At 50.9% G+C, this 16,200-nt stretch overlaps 5 protein-coding genes across 5 annotated transcripts; 3 read left to right on the top strand and 2 right to left on the bottom strand.

Annotated features, from left to right (window-relative positions):
• Window positions 1–170: 170 nt before the first annotated feature.
• MRS44_004612 (uncharacterized protein) lies at window positions 171–1,772 on the bottom strand (the record flags this gene model as incomplete). Its single annotated transcript, XM_046270638.2, has 1 exon — window positions 171–1,772. One exon carries the CDS (start codon window positions 1,770–1,772, stop codon window positions 171–173), a length of 1,602 nt encoding a protein of 533 aa, XP_046136252.2.
• Window positions 1,773–2,790: 1,018 nt separating this feature from the next.
• Window positions 2,791–5,721, top strand: MRS44_004611 (uncharacterized protein; the record flags this gene model as incomplete). The annotated part of the gene is made up of 5 exons (XM_046283939.2): window positions 2,791–3,004; window positions 3,062–3,899; window positions 3,959–4,195; window positions 4,301–4,605; window positions 4,658–5,721. 5 exons carry the CDS (start codon window positions 2,791–2,793, stop codon window positions 5,719–5,721), a joined length of 2,658 nt encoding a protein of 885 aa, XP_046136254.2.
• Window positions 5,722–6,123: 402 nt separating this feature from the next.
• MRS44_004610 (uncharacterized protein) lies at window positions 6,124–7,116 on the bottom strand (the record flags this gene model as incomplete). Its single annotated transcript, XM_046268853.2, has 2 exons — window positions 6,124–6,753; window positions 6,811–7,116. The coding sequence occupies 2 exons, from the start codon at window positions 7,114–7,116 to the stop codon at window positions 6,124–6,126; spliced, it is 936 nt and encodes a 311-aa protein (XP_046136255.1).
• A 1,804-nt stretch (window positions 7,117–8,920) lies between these two features.
• On the top strand, window positions 8,921–10,864 carry MRS44_004609 (uncharacterized protein; the record flags this gene model as incomplete). Its single annotated transcript, XM_065622268.1, has 2 exons — window positions 8,921–9,545; window positions 9,606–10,864. The coding sequence occupies 2 exons, from the start codon at window positions 8,921–8,923 to the stop codon at window positions 10,862–10,864; spliced, it is 1,884 nt and encodes a 627-aa protein (XP_065478340.1).
• A 980-nt stretch (window positions 10,865–11,844) lies between these two features.
• Window positions 11,845–14,307, top strand: MRS44_004608 (uncharacterized protein; the record flags this gene model as incomplete). Its single annotated transcript, XM_046270701.2, has 1 exon — window positions 11,845–14,307. One exon carries the CDS (start codon window positions 11,845–11,847, stop codon window positions 14,305–14,307), a length of 2,463 nt encoding a protein of 820 aa, XP_046136257.2.
• Between the last annotated feature and the right edge of the window lie 1,893 nt (window positions 14,308–16,200).

The raw sequence follows: 16,200 nt of genomic DNA, 5'->3' as shown, positions 1-16,200 counted from the left end.
CAGTTTTACAAACATTTCTATCAACCTTCTTCATGCTGACTCGCAACACTCGTTTGGCTTCCCTGTGGCTTAGACCTGGCGTTATTCACAATCACTTTCACTTGTCTAGCACAGGATCTAAAACTTAATTTTCACATCTATCGTACATATATACAGGCCTAGATCGGATATCAGTCACTATCCTCGTCCTTGATCTGTTTCTTCTTTGCCGCTGCGTGTTGTCTCTTCCCCGTTCTCTCAACGAGTCCTTCCAGAGGGCACTCTTCATTGTTCCACTCCTCACTCCCCTCACTCGTGTTAGCTCTGCACCGTATGCAGCTTCGCCCATGCTGAACAAAGAGCTTATGCAGCCCGTACTTGAGATGATTCGGTATTCGCACTTCCAGATGGCTAAACGTCTGGTCCCGCGTGGCTTTGGGCGGCATCCATTTCAGCCACCCGGTAAGCCGGTGGACGTGTGTGTCGACGGCAAAGCTGGGCTGCTGGAGACAGAACAGGATGACACAGGATGCTGTCTTGACGCCGATACCGGGAAACTTGGTCAATGTCTGCATCGCTTCATCGGGGTGCATTCCGTGAATGTGATCCAGTGAGAGGATATCCTGTTCCGTCTTCAAGATCTCTAGGTCCTTTTGACCCTGGGTCTTGCCATCAGCCTTGACAACCCCGGATATCTTGCCTGACTTCTTCTCCTGAATGAAAGCATCTCGTCGCTTCACATTCTCCTCATGAACCAACTCTAATATTGCTTTGATGTCTTTTCCCTTGACCTGCGCCAAACCACCTGTTTTGATCGCTTCGACAATGGTTGTCAAGGGAGCTGTTCTGACCTTATTCCAGTCAACGCTCCCTTTACCAATCCCTTCATCGACAGTGCCAAAAGTGCTCACTAGCCCTCTGAAGGCGGCACTCGAGTTTCGATTGGAAGTGTTTGCGCTGAGGCGGGTCCGGATCAGAGCATCGAGAACTGAAGGAACCTCTCCACACCCTGATACCTCCAATGACGGCGCCGGTATCTTGTCGGGTGCCTTAGCTTCGCCATGAATAGAAGCAAGTCTGCGATAGACTTCTTCGCACTCTCCTGCTGAAGGAGCTGTCCATTCGGGAAAGGGGGTGATGCCAGGTGTGAGTCCATAGGGATTATCCTTGGTCTTTTTGACAGGCTTTCGAGCTGGAATCTCTGGTGTAGCCTCGGCATCCTCATATTCATCTTTTACCTCCCTCTTCACGGCTGATTGCTTGCTTGGTCTCTTGGTGGGCTTCTTTGTGTCGAGGTCATCGTCAGACTCAAAATACGAGGACTTGGCAGCGGATCGCCTCGGTCGCAATGATCTTCGAGTCACCACTTCTCCATCTGTGGGCTCCGGCTTGACCGTTGGCTCCACGAGTGGTTTGGACTCCGGGGGACCGTTCTCAAGTTTGACGTGTTCGACTATCCCATCCGCGACCTTTGTTGACGTGGCATCCTCTTGGTGGTTCCTTCGGAATGGACGGACAGGGCCCAGATTGTGTGGCAACTCCTCTGCTTCGTCGTCGGGCGGGCCAACGACCTTGGTCTTCTGTCGTTTGGGCACTACTTTTTCTGTGGTACTCGCGGCCGCCCGCTTTCGTAGTGTACGTGTTGTCATGGCGGGTTGAGCAAGGTAAGTGAAGGTGCAAACAATACCGGCGACTAGTGGCGTTTTTTGGTGGTTGAGATTCTGAAGTTGGTAACCCCAATTAGGCAATGTCGAGAGACGTTTGACAGCAACCAAGAGCAAGACCTTGTTCATGACAAGAGTTGTTTGTAATCAAAATGTCCCTGGATCCTGATTTAAGTGATTATTTTCCAAGTTATCGACTACATTGCTGCGCTCTGGCATTTCCCTAGCTCATAGATCAATCCAATTATCAATGACCTCAAGAGTCTACCCCAAGATCGCAAGCCCCACCACCGCCCATATCCCGGCCGTGTCAAGCGGCGAAAGATCCTTGAAGAATTGGATTTGCAAGATAAAATTTTCCGACTCTTTTCTTCTGCTGCTGATGGGATATTGATGATTGTACCCCTCGACTCTCAGGCAGAGGAAAGAAATGTCACCTAGTAGGCATTCCTTGGGCTCCCGGGTAAGTTGCGCTGTGTGCCTAGTCATAAAGAGCATAAATGGAATTATGAGTATGTGAGGCTCTTCGGTGCGTGTAATGCTAGGTTATTTTCACGTTATTGTGGCTTTAAATGATGATGAGTTTATCGAATCCGTAGGTCTTTCATTTGCAATGAGTCCCAATTGACTGTAAGCTCGCCGTCATCTCTTCATTCCTCGTACATCATTTCAGAACCAGACCCAACGTTGGAATCAACCCTAAACATGATATCGAGGATGTGATTTTCTCTTCCATAATAGAAACCAACCAACCCCTGGCTTTGCTCCTCACCAATTCACTACCTAGTCTCAGCAATGACGGGCCCTAAACATGGCGATAGCATCACCTGGCCTTGCCCCACACTCAATTACGCCGAATACGCCCATCGCGCCCATCACGCCAGACGCATCACACACGTTGAGCGAACAATGTGAGAGAGGAACTGATACCGGAACAACACGCCAAAAGCGCCACAGACGCTCAATTAGCGATATTAGGAATCTTCCTTGTGAACTGCTTAGATATGATAGATATGACGCATCTATAAGAGGAGCCCATGGCTGCGAGAGGGAAGGGAGCACCCTCGACAAGATAGATTCAGATTCTCAGGTATTGCAATCCAACCAACAAAAAATCTCTTCTTTTCTATCAATCTTTGAATACAAGATGGCGCCAACAACCTTCAAGCAGTATTGGCTCCCTGAGAAAAAGGGATTCGATTGCCTAACCCTTCGCCATGTTCCCAAGGAACCTCCCAAGTTTGGTCAAATATTGGTCCGAATCAAGGCTGTTTCTCTAAACTGGAGGGATGGAATATTGGCGATTGGGACATATCCTTTCCCTGGGCCGGATGCGGTGGTTCCCGGGAGTGACGGTGCCGGTTTGTTGGCCCCAGATTCCCCGACGCTGCCCTTGCGTTTCTGACTTGAAACTATAGGCACCATCGAAGAGATTGGAGAGGGAGTGACTGGGTGGAAGGTCGGGGATCGAGTCTTGGCCAACTTCACCCAGGATCATATTGCCGGCCGACTAACACGCGAGATCGGCCTTACTCAACTGGGTGGCGAGATCCAGGGTCTTCTGGGTGAATACTTCATCTTCCCCCAGACTGGCGTGGTCAGGATCCCGGACTATCTCTCATTCGAAGAAGCGTCTTGCCTTCCTTGCGCTGCACTGACTGCGTGGAACGCCTTGTATGGCCTCACGCCGCTCCGGCCCGGCCAGACGGTTCTGCTTCAAGGCACCGGTGGAGTTTCGACTTTTGCGCTGCAAATTGCCCATGCTGCAGGAGCAAAGACCATTGTCACGTCTTCGTCTGACGAGAAGCTTGAAAAAGCCAAGCTTCTGGGCGCAACGCACGTTGTCAATTATAGGAAGACACCTGACTGGGCGGCGGAGGCCATAAAGATCACCAACGGCAAGGGAGTTGACTACATTATCGAGATTGGCGGAACCTTGACGCTTCAAGCATCTTTTGATGCCATTGGATTTAATGGGCAGATAAACTGCATTGGCCATATCACCAACCCGGACCCGTTAGGGGCGGGCAAGGAGCTTCGAGGCCCGGATGCAGCGTTCCTCGCGCTCGACAGACTTTGTGTCGTTCGTGGCGTAGTTGTTGGTTCTCGAGAGCAGCTTCAAGACATGCTGGCTTGCTTCGAGGCCAAGTCAATCCGGCCTGTCATTGACCGGGTCTTCGCGTTTGAGGAAACCAGGGCGGCGTATGACTACCTCTGGAGCTCGACCCATACGGGCAAGGTTGTCATCAGCATCCCGTAGATAGAATAGCAATCTAGGCAATAATCGAGAAAGCTCGTTATATAAATGGTCTAAGCTTGGCTATCGGAATATTCATGAGTCCAAACATGACTAATGCAACAAGCTGGGTGCAATTAGACGCCAAAAAGTGCCTTGTCGCCACACCTCGTTCGGTCTTGGATCTGCCTCCACACTCAGTCACACCTCAAACCAACTGCAACGACTCCTCCAAACCCAAGATGCCAGAGAAAACAGTGCAAAGGAGGAAAGGCTCTAAGCATGACAAGACAGGATGCTTAACCTGTAGATACAGGTCAGTATATAGCCCCCAAGCTATCCTTCTTTCTCAGGTCATTATCTCCTAGGCAGATTTTCGGCAACATCTCCAGTACTGGACACACGCTAACTTAGCAACCAGGCGAAAGAAATGCATGGAAAACACGTTCCCAGTATGCGGGGCATGCATTAGGCTTAATCTCGAGTGTATCCGGGATCCGATCCGTCGCATTGTGCCTCCTTCTCGGAGTTCCGTGACTGAAGCAAGTGGGACAGCAGAGGAGACTCTTCCTCAGCCAGTTCCCGAGTCGATGGCCTTGACGAGACCATTGGCTTGCCTACCACTCCAGACGGAGTCACTCAGGAGACGTCATGCTATGAATCACTACATCAAAGTTCTTTCTGAGCTTTTGACGGTTAGCAAACATAATAACTCGTTTCTATCTGGTAAGATCCATTGCTTCCTCCATTCCGACACTCTTTGCTCACTCAACTCAAGACTTTCTACCCATGGCTATAGAGTCACCTGCACTTGCTGAAGCTTTAATTGCCTACGCCTCAGGTCACCTATCTTCCCTGGACTCGTCATATACCACTGTATCACTCGAGGCACGATCCAATGCCCTGCATGCCTTGTCAAGGGTAGTATGCCTCCCAGCAGACCAACCCACCTTTACCGAGCCCACCCTCTCTGCTTCTCTTATCCTGTTGACTTCTGAGGTGTGTTTGGGGAGTCATTCGAGCTGGTATAACCACCTAATCGGTGCAAAACATCTCATCACATCGGCTCAACACCAGACTGGACGAGGACCCGACGCCCTGAAGGCGACGTCTGAAGGCCGGTGGGTGTTGCGCAATTTCGCATACCATGATATTATTGGGAGCGTGACCATTGGAACCAAGCCTTTACTGGACGCGAGATATCTCGAGGGTATCACAGACGAAGTCGACACTTACTTGGGTGTTGCTTCCGCGATACTTGCTTTGGTTGCCAAAACCACCGACCTAAGCTGGGAAACGACCGAGTCTGGGGTTTCTACTCACTTTCAGCAATATCTGGCCATAGAGGACGCCCTAAAAAGTTGGCAATGCCCAAATGATACCCCTCCCACCCTTGAGGCTGTCGCCTCTGCTTACCGTGGAGCTGCTCTTATACATCTATATCGAAAGATGCGACAGCACCTACAACACAGTGATCCATTTACCCAGCAAGCCCTGAACGACGTTGATCTATCACGGGCTACCCTCCAAGACAGTATCCACGCAGAAGTTTCGGGCGTTCTTAAGAGCGTTGCAAGCGTTCCGCTCGACGACGTTGGCGAATCCTCTCTTTTATTCCCCCTATTCATCGCGGGAGGCGAAGTGACGAACAGCGATCAGATGGAGGCCATTCGATGGAAGCTTCAAAGTTCGTTTCAAAAACGTCGGTTTCGGAATATTTCAAGGGCTCTCGAGGTGCTTGAGGAACTTTGGGCTTTGCGATCGAGGACGACCGAGGCTGATGGTAGTCCAGACTGGGAACATATTTTAAGGACTAGCGACGAGCTACTTCTCTTAACTTGAGAGAAAAGTCTCGAAAAAGCGTTTAAGCAGAGATTTAGGGTCGCCTGTCCCAGCATGATGCCCATTCCCCCAAACTTTGATATCTGCTCTTAACACAAAGTTCCATATCCCAGTTTCTGAACTGCTAGGCTGCTTGTTGATGTAAGACTGCTAATCCCAACGGCTTCCAACAAGTTCTTGGGACCGAGTTCCACGAAAGCCGTGTCTGGGTATACTCGCACCGAGCATAGAACATATGTTGTATATGTCTTTGGATCCCACCGACCTTCCACTTGATCAACCCACGCAAGTTTTCAACCCTTGGTTGAGCGGACAAGTCAGTTCAAGATGTTCAATTCTACCCAACATGACCAAGCAGCGCCGCTGCCTTGATACGATTAGTGAGTATTGCATCCTCTCTTTTCAGCTTCGGCAGCCTCTGGTTGGCCTCAAAATGCGGTTGGCTGGCCTTGCCCCGTAAGATTTCGGAGACCATCCAAGGCCACCAGCATGAACAATATCCGAGAGATCGATGAGCACTCCACTCTTCCAATTCTTTTCGAGGGGCGAAGAATTATGCCCGAAGCCAGAAAGCCACAAGAACTCGTCGACTTTCTCCACCGTCGCCGGATCGTTTTCACCCTCCTCGACGAATTCGTAAACAATGGCAAAATACTCCTTGTCGGGGGAAAAATTGCGATTGATCTTGTTAATGATAAGACTTGGCGCCCAGAGTTTCGGAGGCATATTAAGGAAAGTCTGGCCGTTGAACTTCAGCCAGCCATAGCATTTCCTCATCCGCGGAATCGAGGTTATCGCGGTAACCTCTGAAGCTTCGACAGATGCCCATAGGTCGCGCCCCTCGGTTGAAAAGGCGTGAATGTTGTCAAGTGCATCATACTTGGTTTCTGGCTTAGCTTTGACGAGAATCGAAGCTGAATCCGCTGAAGCCCGTTTCACTGCCGTCTCCATCATTTGGATGTGAGCGGCGTTCTGACATTCCCGCTGCACAGCGAAGTAGTGGTAGAACTCAGGCGGCTCGGCGTCCCAAAACTATCAATAGAGTGAGCCGGTATGCCTAGCGAGAACGAAGAGACTGGACTCGCTCACCACTTTCAGAACAAAGGGTTCATCCCCTTTGAACCACACCTTCCAGACGTACCCATCAAGTCCACCACCGAGACGAGATGAGGATTCCCAGTCAATATCGGCCAGGTTAAAAGGGCATCTCCGGAGGCATGGCATATCAAAATCTGCTGCGGAACAACTGTGCGGCCCTTCCATCAGCTCGTCGTCGCGAAATGGGACCGCCTGCGCCCTTGCTTGTCTTATGTTCACTGGGGGTCGGTAGAGTTGTGCGGCACGAAGCCGAGTGACATGGTCCTCTATGCGAGGCCGGGAAAGACCATGATTCATGGTAACATTGATAGAGAAGCGGTGCGAAGGGAAGTTGAAGGCTGTTGGAGTACTTAGGCAAGGAGAGAGGGGTGTTGCGAACTGGGATATCACGTGAACGTCAGCTTCAACCACTTCCAAGCGGTACTCCCTGGTAGGAACCCAGCACCACACTACAGTAAACGCCACATGAGACGGAATGTTGAAGAAAGATGTCTTTACCAATTAAGAAACTGCGTTTCCATGTTCGGATCGAGAGCTAATCATGATATCTTGAGCCTGTTATCAACGAGCGGGAATAATTGGTGGGATTTCGCTGCGAGGGTGTCAGGAGTGGTGACGGATGTCAATGAGGCCGAGGGTCAGGATGATGGGACAGTGGTTGTATCTTCTCGGCGCTCTGGTCGGCGAAAGGAAGTGAGGATCCAACGTCACGTATTGGGGCGAAAGTATTACTTTGTAAATGCCAGCGGATCCAAAGTCGACACTACCAAGAGTGGAAGCGAGTCGAAGATGGGTATGAACTTCAGGGCCAGAGGCATGTATACTTCACAAGGAAGTTTCCATAACCACCACGATCGATGAAAGATAGTATCCCTAGTCAGAAGGGAAGAACACTGTACGAGCTTCTTGACATTTGTTGATCCCCCATGGAACAGCTCCATGCCAAGGGAGCAATGTGAGGTCACTTTGATGCTTGGGCACCGAACTAACCAGATACCATGCAGATTCACTTGCCACCCTTATCCGAACGCAGGCTGTTTCCTTTCTTAATACCCACCAGGTCCCTTCATCGTCGTTTGTCGAAGCTGCTCCGGCCTTGATGGAGGCCAGAGCAGCCAACACAGACCACTCAACAAAAGCTAGGCTGAAGACTTACACCCCGGCTCCAATACACAAGGAAGATACTAGAAAAATCCATTGCGTAAACAAGCGTTATGGAGTCTCGGAGAAATATTTACGAAACTGGCCGCATCTCCCAAAGTGGGTAAAAGCGTCTCGGCCCTTCATCGTCAGCAAACTCTCACTCCAGGATAAGGTTAAGGCATTGATACGTCTAACTCATGGTACGGAGGGGAGTGTACATACAGAAAATCCAACTTGAAACAACGTGGCTCAATAGAAAAAGGCCGAAGCAAGTCATCAGAGTATTGCAATGACGATCTCAGGGATCCATGGTCACCTCTGTCATGTTGAAAGAACAAAGCATGTCACGCCAATATCAGGCAATCAAACGGTGGCGACTTACAGATTGAGTAATTCTTCCCTTCTGTTTGCAAGGTAGTAAATGCCATGTTCACTCTGACCTCACGGTGTAAACAAAGAGTTGAGTTCTCCCCGCGCAAACGGGGGCAGAGATGAACACTTTGATCACAAACTTATTCAATTGCTCGGCGTTTTTTCTCAAACGCGCGCAATCTCTGCGCCATTATGATTTTTACCATATTATTACCCCGCAAATTTGGCGTTTGCCTTTGCTTTACCGTTTCTCGCCTATCATCCTTTGCGTTGCCCTCGCAACACCTATGCAGCTCTGAGCCGTCACTGCAAACGCCTTCGGCGCCCCCCCTTCAACATTCACTTCTCAATGAGGTAGCCAATCCGCCGAATTCAGGCGCAAAGTCAAATCACACAACTGGAAGAAGTCTTCCTTCACCTTCCTTCTTCCTTTCTTTCTTTCTTTCAATCTCCACATCACATCAAAGCACATCACAAGGTATGTTTCCCTCCTTCTTTCATCTACGGTTGCCTAGTCTGTTAACTCAACGATCTAGACTCTATCACTCTCTCTGCCTTGGGTTCACCCTGGCTCCTCATCGAAAGGATGCCGGCATCCTCCATTAACCTCGAGCAAGATGACGAGGTTTGCTTCCTCACGGAGAGGCCATCCGGGTCTGGTGGCCGCCAGCGGCGGGACTCGTCTTGCACCATCACCGACGAGTCACCACCAATTTTCGGAACGACGACTGAGGAAGTGATTGACCTCACAGTAGACTTGAGAACCTCAGGCCACCACCTTCTCAATGACGACGAATTTGCACTTGAAAAAGTGCGGGTCGCCAACTACACCATCCAGCCTGGAACGTTTCTCCAAGTCCACGAGTTCGACTCTGGAGACTACCTTGTCCAATTCGTCCTTGTCAAGATTGTGGTCCGGCGCACATCCTCCGGTGAAATCAAGATCCGCGGCATTCCTTTCACCAGACTTCGCTCGGCTTGGGGCAAGCTCCCCAGAAAGGCTCACGAAGTTTGCATGATGCTCTACTACAATCAAGATGATCCAAGTGCATCTGAAGAGTTTGTCGATATCAGCCCATCCTCCGTCATCAAACCTTATCCCATTATCACCACCAACGCCCTGTATCCCCGCTTCAACCGGACCACCTTCCACCCCGAGCACCCAGAGGCAAGACGCCGCCCAGAGAAGCAGTCTACCCACTTGACCTGCCGTTAGAAGCTGGAGGTCTATTTCACCGGGCAAGGGAGCAGAAAGAGACAGACCGAGGAAGCTTTTGTTCGCGTTCACGAGTCCGAGGTTCTCGATCCAAAGTATCGAATCTCTGAGGAAGTCCTCAGCAACCAATGGCGAGGCACCAGAGTCAAAGGAGGATCGTGGGCGCCAACCTTCAATTCCCAACAGGGCTGCATCAACCTTGATGACGACAATGGAACCAAGCAAAAGAAGATTCGAGCCAAGGGCCAGAAGTACACTGTTTTCGACTCTTGTTCAGGTGCGGGCGGAGTCTCGCGAGGAGCTCTAATGGCTGGATTCAAAATCCAATACGCAATCGACAAAGCTCCAGAAGTTTGGGACACATACGAAACAAACTTCCCCGACACTCATCTCTTCAAGATGTCTCTTGATGAGTTTCTCTCGTTTGACAATCAACACATGCGTGTCGATGTCCTCCACTTCTCCCCTCCATGTCAGTTCTTCTCACCTGCCCACACCCACGCGTCGGCCCAAGATGACGACAACATTTTTGCTCTTTACAGCTGCAACCAGTTGCTCAAGAAACTCAGCCCTCGTATCATCACCGTCGAGCAGACTTTTGGCCTTACACATCACCGTCACGCCGAATACTTCTACTCCTTTCTCGCCGACTTCACGCAGCATGGTTACTCGGTGCGATGGAGAGTCATCAAACTTTGCACTTGGGGCGCAGCACAGGATAGAAAGCGTCTGATTCTCATTGCCGCCGCTCCAGGAGAGCGACTTCCTCCATTCCCTCAGCCTACTCACGGTCCAGAAGCCGGCTTGTTGCCCTACAACAGCATCGGCAAGGCCATTCGAGGTATTCGACCAGGCGATGATCTTCATGATCTTGACAATGTGAAATATTACGAACCCCGAAGAGCTCCATACGACCCGAACCGCCTTGCTGGAACCATCACCACCCGTGGAGGTGACTTCTACTACCCAGACGGCACACGCAACCTGACTCTGCGAGAGTATGCGAGTCTCCAAGGTTTCCCCAAAAACCATCAATTCCTTGGAACCATGACGTCCATCAAAAGACAGATTGGAAACGCTTTCCCTCCCAACACGGTCCGCGTCCTCTACAAGCACATCGAGCAGTGGCTTCTGAAGGAAGATGGCATGCTACCCTACGACGATGGCCAAGATGCCATCATCGTCGACGATGACGACACCGATTCGACGACCAACCTGACCGATGCTTCTGAAGATGAAGTTCACCATTCACCGGAGATGATGGAAGGGAGCATGATGGCTGTGGACAGCAACGAAGGTGCTAGAACCGATTAGCGAGCTGGGAGTGTGGTCATCGATCTGACCTAATCCCCAACAACTCCCCTCAATTGGGATCACGGAGATGGAAAGCTACTGGCTTGACCTTTTTCCATGATGTTCGATGCGGTATCTCATCTGCATGTCAGTGTTTGGGAGGCCCATTCTAGGCTACAGAATGATGACCATCTGTTGGGGAGATAGGGTTGAGCATGAGTATGGTATTTGGCACACGTTCATAGGCCGATGGAAGCTGCGAGTAAAGGCAAGATGCCCGTAGATAGCTGTGACGAAAAGTGTTTGATTGATTTTTCCATTTTACCTTTGCTGTTGACCTGACAACGACTGTGAATCATCACCAGACACCGTTTTCACCTTCACCAGGTGCCTCTCAGGGGCGTGTGTGCGTGCATCCCCTCCTCTCAACAAGCAGTGATTCACTGCCTCAAAGGCAATGGAAGGGTATTTCTCAGAACTCTCCTCAGATTTTTCCTCACCTGCATGACTTTGACAGTGTTGAGGCTTGACAGTGTTGACAGTGGCAGCCTACGGGCAAACGGCAGTGCAAACCGCCTTCCTCGTTTGAACATAAAGTCCCCTCCTCTCTCCCTCCTGCCTCTCTTCTCTCTTTCCCTCCTTCACCATCAGTCAGAACTTCGGGATTTCTTATCTACGGCTTCTTGCGCTTCCAACATCAATCAATCATCGCTTTGTCGAGCTGGCTGAACGCACTCAAGACTTCAAGAGATTCATCACCCGCGTTATCTTCATCTGACTTCATCTTCTCTTCTCTTTATTCTTTCTCCCCATCGTCCGTCTTCTCTGGCCGTTGCTTAGCCATCAGTCTCTTTTCCTCCTCCCTCTGTTGCGGCCAACCCTCCTGTCATCCCAAGCTACGGGGCGACGCGTTATCAGCAAGAAGCAAGCACACTGTCTTGACTTCTCATATCGCCTTTAACCTCCCTTACTGTCTTCAACATCATTCTCCTACTTTCACAATGTCCGTCGTGGCTACCGTGACCCAGCGGGTCTCTGAGAAGGCAAGCAAAAATACCCATGATTCTGCTAGAGTTTCTCGGTCGCTAACTATGGATGCGCAGACCATCGCTCCTATGCATACGTTCCCCGTCACAGATCTCTATGTCTGGCGACACGAGGAGGGAACCATAATTGAAATGCAGAACGAAGAAGCTGTCCTGCAGCGATTCAACCAACAGCGCACACCATTTCAAGCTTGGCCTCTAGCTCCTATCCCCGGCCTCACGACTTCGTTTGCTAAGTCTTGGTTGTTTCTTGTCAAGGTCCCCAAGATGACTGACGACATGATCTTCCCTGCTATGGCTGACCATTTCACTGTGGATATGGATGTCACCATTGAGAACGCCAATGGAGTGTTCTCGCTAGTTCATCTTCATGCGACGCGAATCCCCAACCCCTACGAAGACGCCAAGGATCTCCCGGATTCAGCCGTCTCCAGATGTGCTGCCTTCAAGGTCGACGTACCTCGATCGTGGGAAGACAAGAATGGAGAACACGTTGAACTTGATCTCATGGGCACAATGCAGTCCGTGTCTTCCCTTGATGACTTTCAAAATCTCAAGTTGAGTGAGGCATCCCGCCAGACCATCACCATTACCTGGGATACCTTCTGCAACACTTACGAGGCCGAGCTCGCCGCGATGCGACGATTTATTGAAGAGCCGCGACTGGAAGAGCGACAACTGTCGGCCAAGGCGAAGGCTGCCTTTGAGATGATCCTGGATCTTAAGACCCCATTCAGGACTCATTACAACCTTCACGAAGTATTTCCTCACCTCAAGAATCCTTTGTACCCAGGCCATCGGATTCCAGACCTCATTGTTCAGCGCTTCAAGGCATTCAACGCAGACCATCGTGCCGCCTTTGACGGCTTGACCAAGATCCCCAATGGCCTCTACTTCGTCAATGGATGCCCCGGGGCTGGAAAGACTGAGTGGAACATGGTTGTCTCCGCGATGATCCAGTCCAAGCGCCGTCCTGGATCCAAGAAGCGACATAGCCCTATTCTCTTTGTGGTGGACCTGAACAAGACCGTCGATGACGCGGCGGATCGTTACTTCAAGCTCTGCAAGGCTGCAGGATTGAAGCTCCGCGTTGTTCGTATGCACGGATGGCCATACGAGATGCGAAACAGCGCAAAGCTGAACGAATCCGGGTCTGATAAGGACGGTGATTCCAGTGCAGAGGCAGACTTTACCAAGAAGTTCTTGACAACCGCGAGTCTTGCTAAACACACTAACGTGGAGCGAAACTTCAACAAAGCCCCAACGCTGGATGAAGAGGCATGGGACTACTATGCCAAGCACCAACACGACTGCTTCACACCTTTGAAGAAGATTTTGGCAAGAATGGATGACGGTGAGGTGTTGAGCAGCAACGATTGGAAGTCACTTCGGAGCCAAGTCTCGATGCTGTACCGTGCTGTCCTCGCACAGACAGACTTCATTGCCACTACACCTGTTGCAGCGTACGGCAGCTTTTCAAAGCTCTTCCGACCCGACGTGGTGTTTATCGATGAGGCTCCTCATGCCCGAGAACTTACTACACTGATTCCAATCGCTTTCTTCGAGCCAATCGCCTGGATTCTTACCGGTGATGTCAAACAAACCCGACCATTTGTCAAGAGCGGCGATCGACGTGACGCCGAGAAGAAGGGACTAAAGTTCAACCCTCATGCTGAGCAAATGCGCGTGAGCCTCATGGCCCGGGCAGATATGGTGGGCGCCATCAACAGCAAGCTGCTGGTGAACAAGCGTGCATTTGGGAACCTTCACAAGCTTCCGTCTACTCTCTTCTATGATGGTCAGATGAAGTCTGGTTACACTGAGGCCGAGAAGTATCCCGCCACTGTGCAATACCTCAAGGGATATCTCGAAAAGTTGGGCGAGGGCAAGAAGAATCTGAACGAGAATCGAGCCGTCATCTCTCTGGCACAGAGCCGAGAAGAAACCCACCGAAGCAGCTTCTGGAACCCTGCTCATCACAACTGGGTTGTCGGCGAAGTCAAGAAGCTGTTGACGGACTCGGAGTTCAAGAGCCTGATATACTCGACAAAGCCTGGGACCATCATGATTCAGGTACCTTACAGCACCGCGATGCGCCAGTACTTGGCGGAGGTCAAACAGTGGCCCGCCGAATGGCAGGAGCGAGTCGAGGTCATGACTGTCGACAAAGCCCAGGGGAACCAGGCAGATGTTGTGTTTCTCGACATGGTCCGAACCACGAAGGCCGGCTTCATGAATGAACCGCAGCGACTTAATGTCGCAATCAGCAGAGCCCGACAGGCTGAAGTGATTGTGATGCACTACCAGATGACATGGCGTACGAACCGAGGCCGACCTGTTCGAGCTGAGTACACTTCCAAGATCTGGGATCAGGCTGTGGCGGATAAGAGGCTGTTTTCAATCAATGTTGAGAAGTGATCAGGAGGATCGAGAATGGCTGTGGATGGTTGTGGATGTGGATGGCATGGAGAATGGCGATAAATTGTCTGATCAGTTTGGTTTGGTTGGTTGGTTGATTTCGCAAGTTGGCTTTGTTTTTTTCTATAATGGTTGAGAGCACGAGTTTGATAGACAGAGGCATGCATGTCCTTGATCGAAAGAATCCAGTATTGTCTGAATAACAGGACATCGCACTCACAATGAATGCCTTGATGTTGGAACAAAGTTGAGGTGGTGATGTCGGCAGCTAACTTAGAGGCTATGTGCTTCCTAACGTAGGGGGCTTTCATTGGAGGCCACGCCACTTGGAGACAGGGCGCGGCAGTGGGGAAGACCCGGCCTGATGGCACACGACTGGGTAGGGTTCGGAGAATTAGCTACTGGCCGGTATGGCGAAGAGACAATTGCCATGAGGCCTCAATGAGAGGCATCCGAGGCTTAGCTTTGTATCGGTTGCGTCGCGTTGGAACCAAGCCTGGACAAGACAACACACAATGGAGACACCAACGGAGAGGCCGGAGGTCCAAGGATGTTTCATGGGAGCGCGAGGCGAGATTATAGCCCCCAAACGCACGAGGGCACGCCAAGACAAGGGTATCACTTTGCTGCACGAGGGATCCAGTGGGACAAGGGGACGTGGAGGTCGAGATGTGTGTCAATTGCAGATCGGTGGCTGTGGCGCAGCCTCGGCCTCGACACCAAGATGGTGTCGAAACATGTTTGAGGCTAATAAGTGGACGTGGATGACTTTGAGAGGAGATTCTAGGATTTTGCAATATGTAATAAGTAGTTAAGCCTTGATCGAATTCGGGTCTTCTTTCAAGATAATTTTCACATGGCAATAATGGGGCCAACGGAGGACTTGCTAAGGATGGCCTGGTTGGCATGTCACAAAGCGAGATTGGTGTCAAATCCGCTTCTTTTGGTGTCTCCAGGTCCGCGTATTTTGAGGTTGACCGGGCAGATAAGAAGAACCCGATCCGACGTGACGATTTCTGGATAATCCGGATGCTGCTGGGCCAGAGAAGTTTTGATGCCCCTGACATTGATGCGAGGTCTAGAACAAGACAACTTGCGCGAAGTGGCGATCCATTGACTATCGAGACTTAAGCAATATCATACCCAGACTATAGGTCAGATTGAATAATTGCGAGCAACGATGAGGGCATCTCGTCGATATCCGTACGATCACTACGCGGATATGTGCGATTGGGTGTAGTCGGGGGATGACAGCATTGGGCCAACGCCTCGCAGATACGTGATGCGGTCAGCCGAGACTATGACAGATCCAAATGTCAATTGACGGCTGACCGAGAAGTCGCGTTCAAGCAAAGGGATCAAGAGATGGACCTGGCCTCGTAGGGCTAGCAATCCGTGGTCAAGGCTACATTGCAGCTGAGCAGCGCATTGTAGGTCGATATCGGGAAGTCGGGGACCCAGGACCGTGAGATATGCTGCTCATTGGGCGAGCGTCATCGTCGGCAGTCGTGAACTCACGGACGGGCCGATATTTTGTGCTGCAACAGTTGATTGCTTCCATCGTAAAACCAAACCCGCAGCGAATCCATCAGTGTCGCAGTAGCTCAGGCCAGCTTCCCAGTACAGTACCTAGCCAAGTCGAAGTCAAGCTTTTGGTAGCGCTTATTTGCTTATTTTCTGAGCAGACAGGGATAGAATGGATACTCAGCTCGGTGCTCCGCGCTCTTCTCCACGTGCTCAGAGCGAGCTCACGAAACCAACCTCGTCTCTCGTATCATCTCGTCAGGGAATTAAACCCAAGTGGAAACATTTACACGCCAGACACGCGGGGGGGCGTGGAGTGGATGGAGTGAAGAGAAGAGAAAAGGAGCAGTTTTGGGCAAGTGTGGCTCA

Source organism: Fusarium solani (genome assembly GCF_023522795.1).
Source record: "Fusarium solani strain SB1 chromosome Unknown bctg00000002, whole genome shotgun sequence".
Lineage (NCBI taxonomy): Eukaryota > Fungi > Ascomycota > Sordariomycetes > Hypocreales > Nectriaceae > Fusarium > Fusarium solani.
Note: the sequence above shows the minus strand (reverse complement) of the source record. Positions and strands in the feature narration are given on the sequence as shown.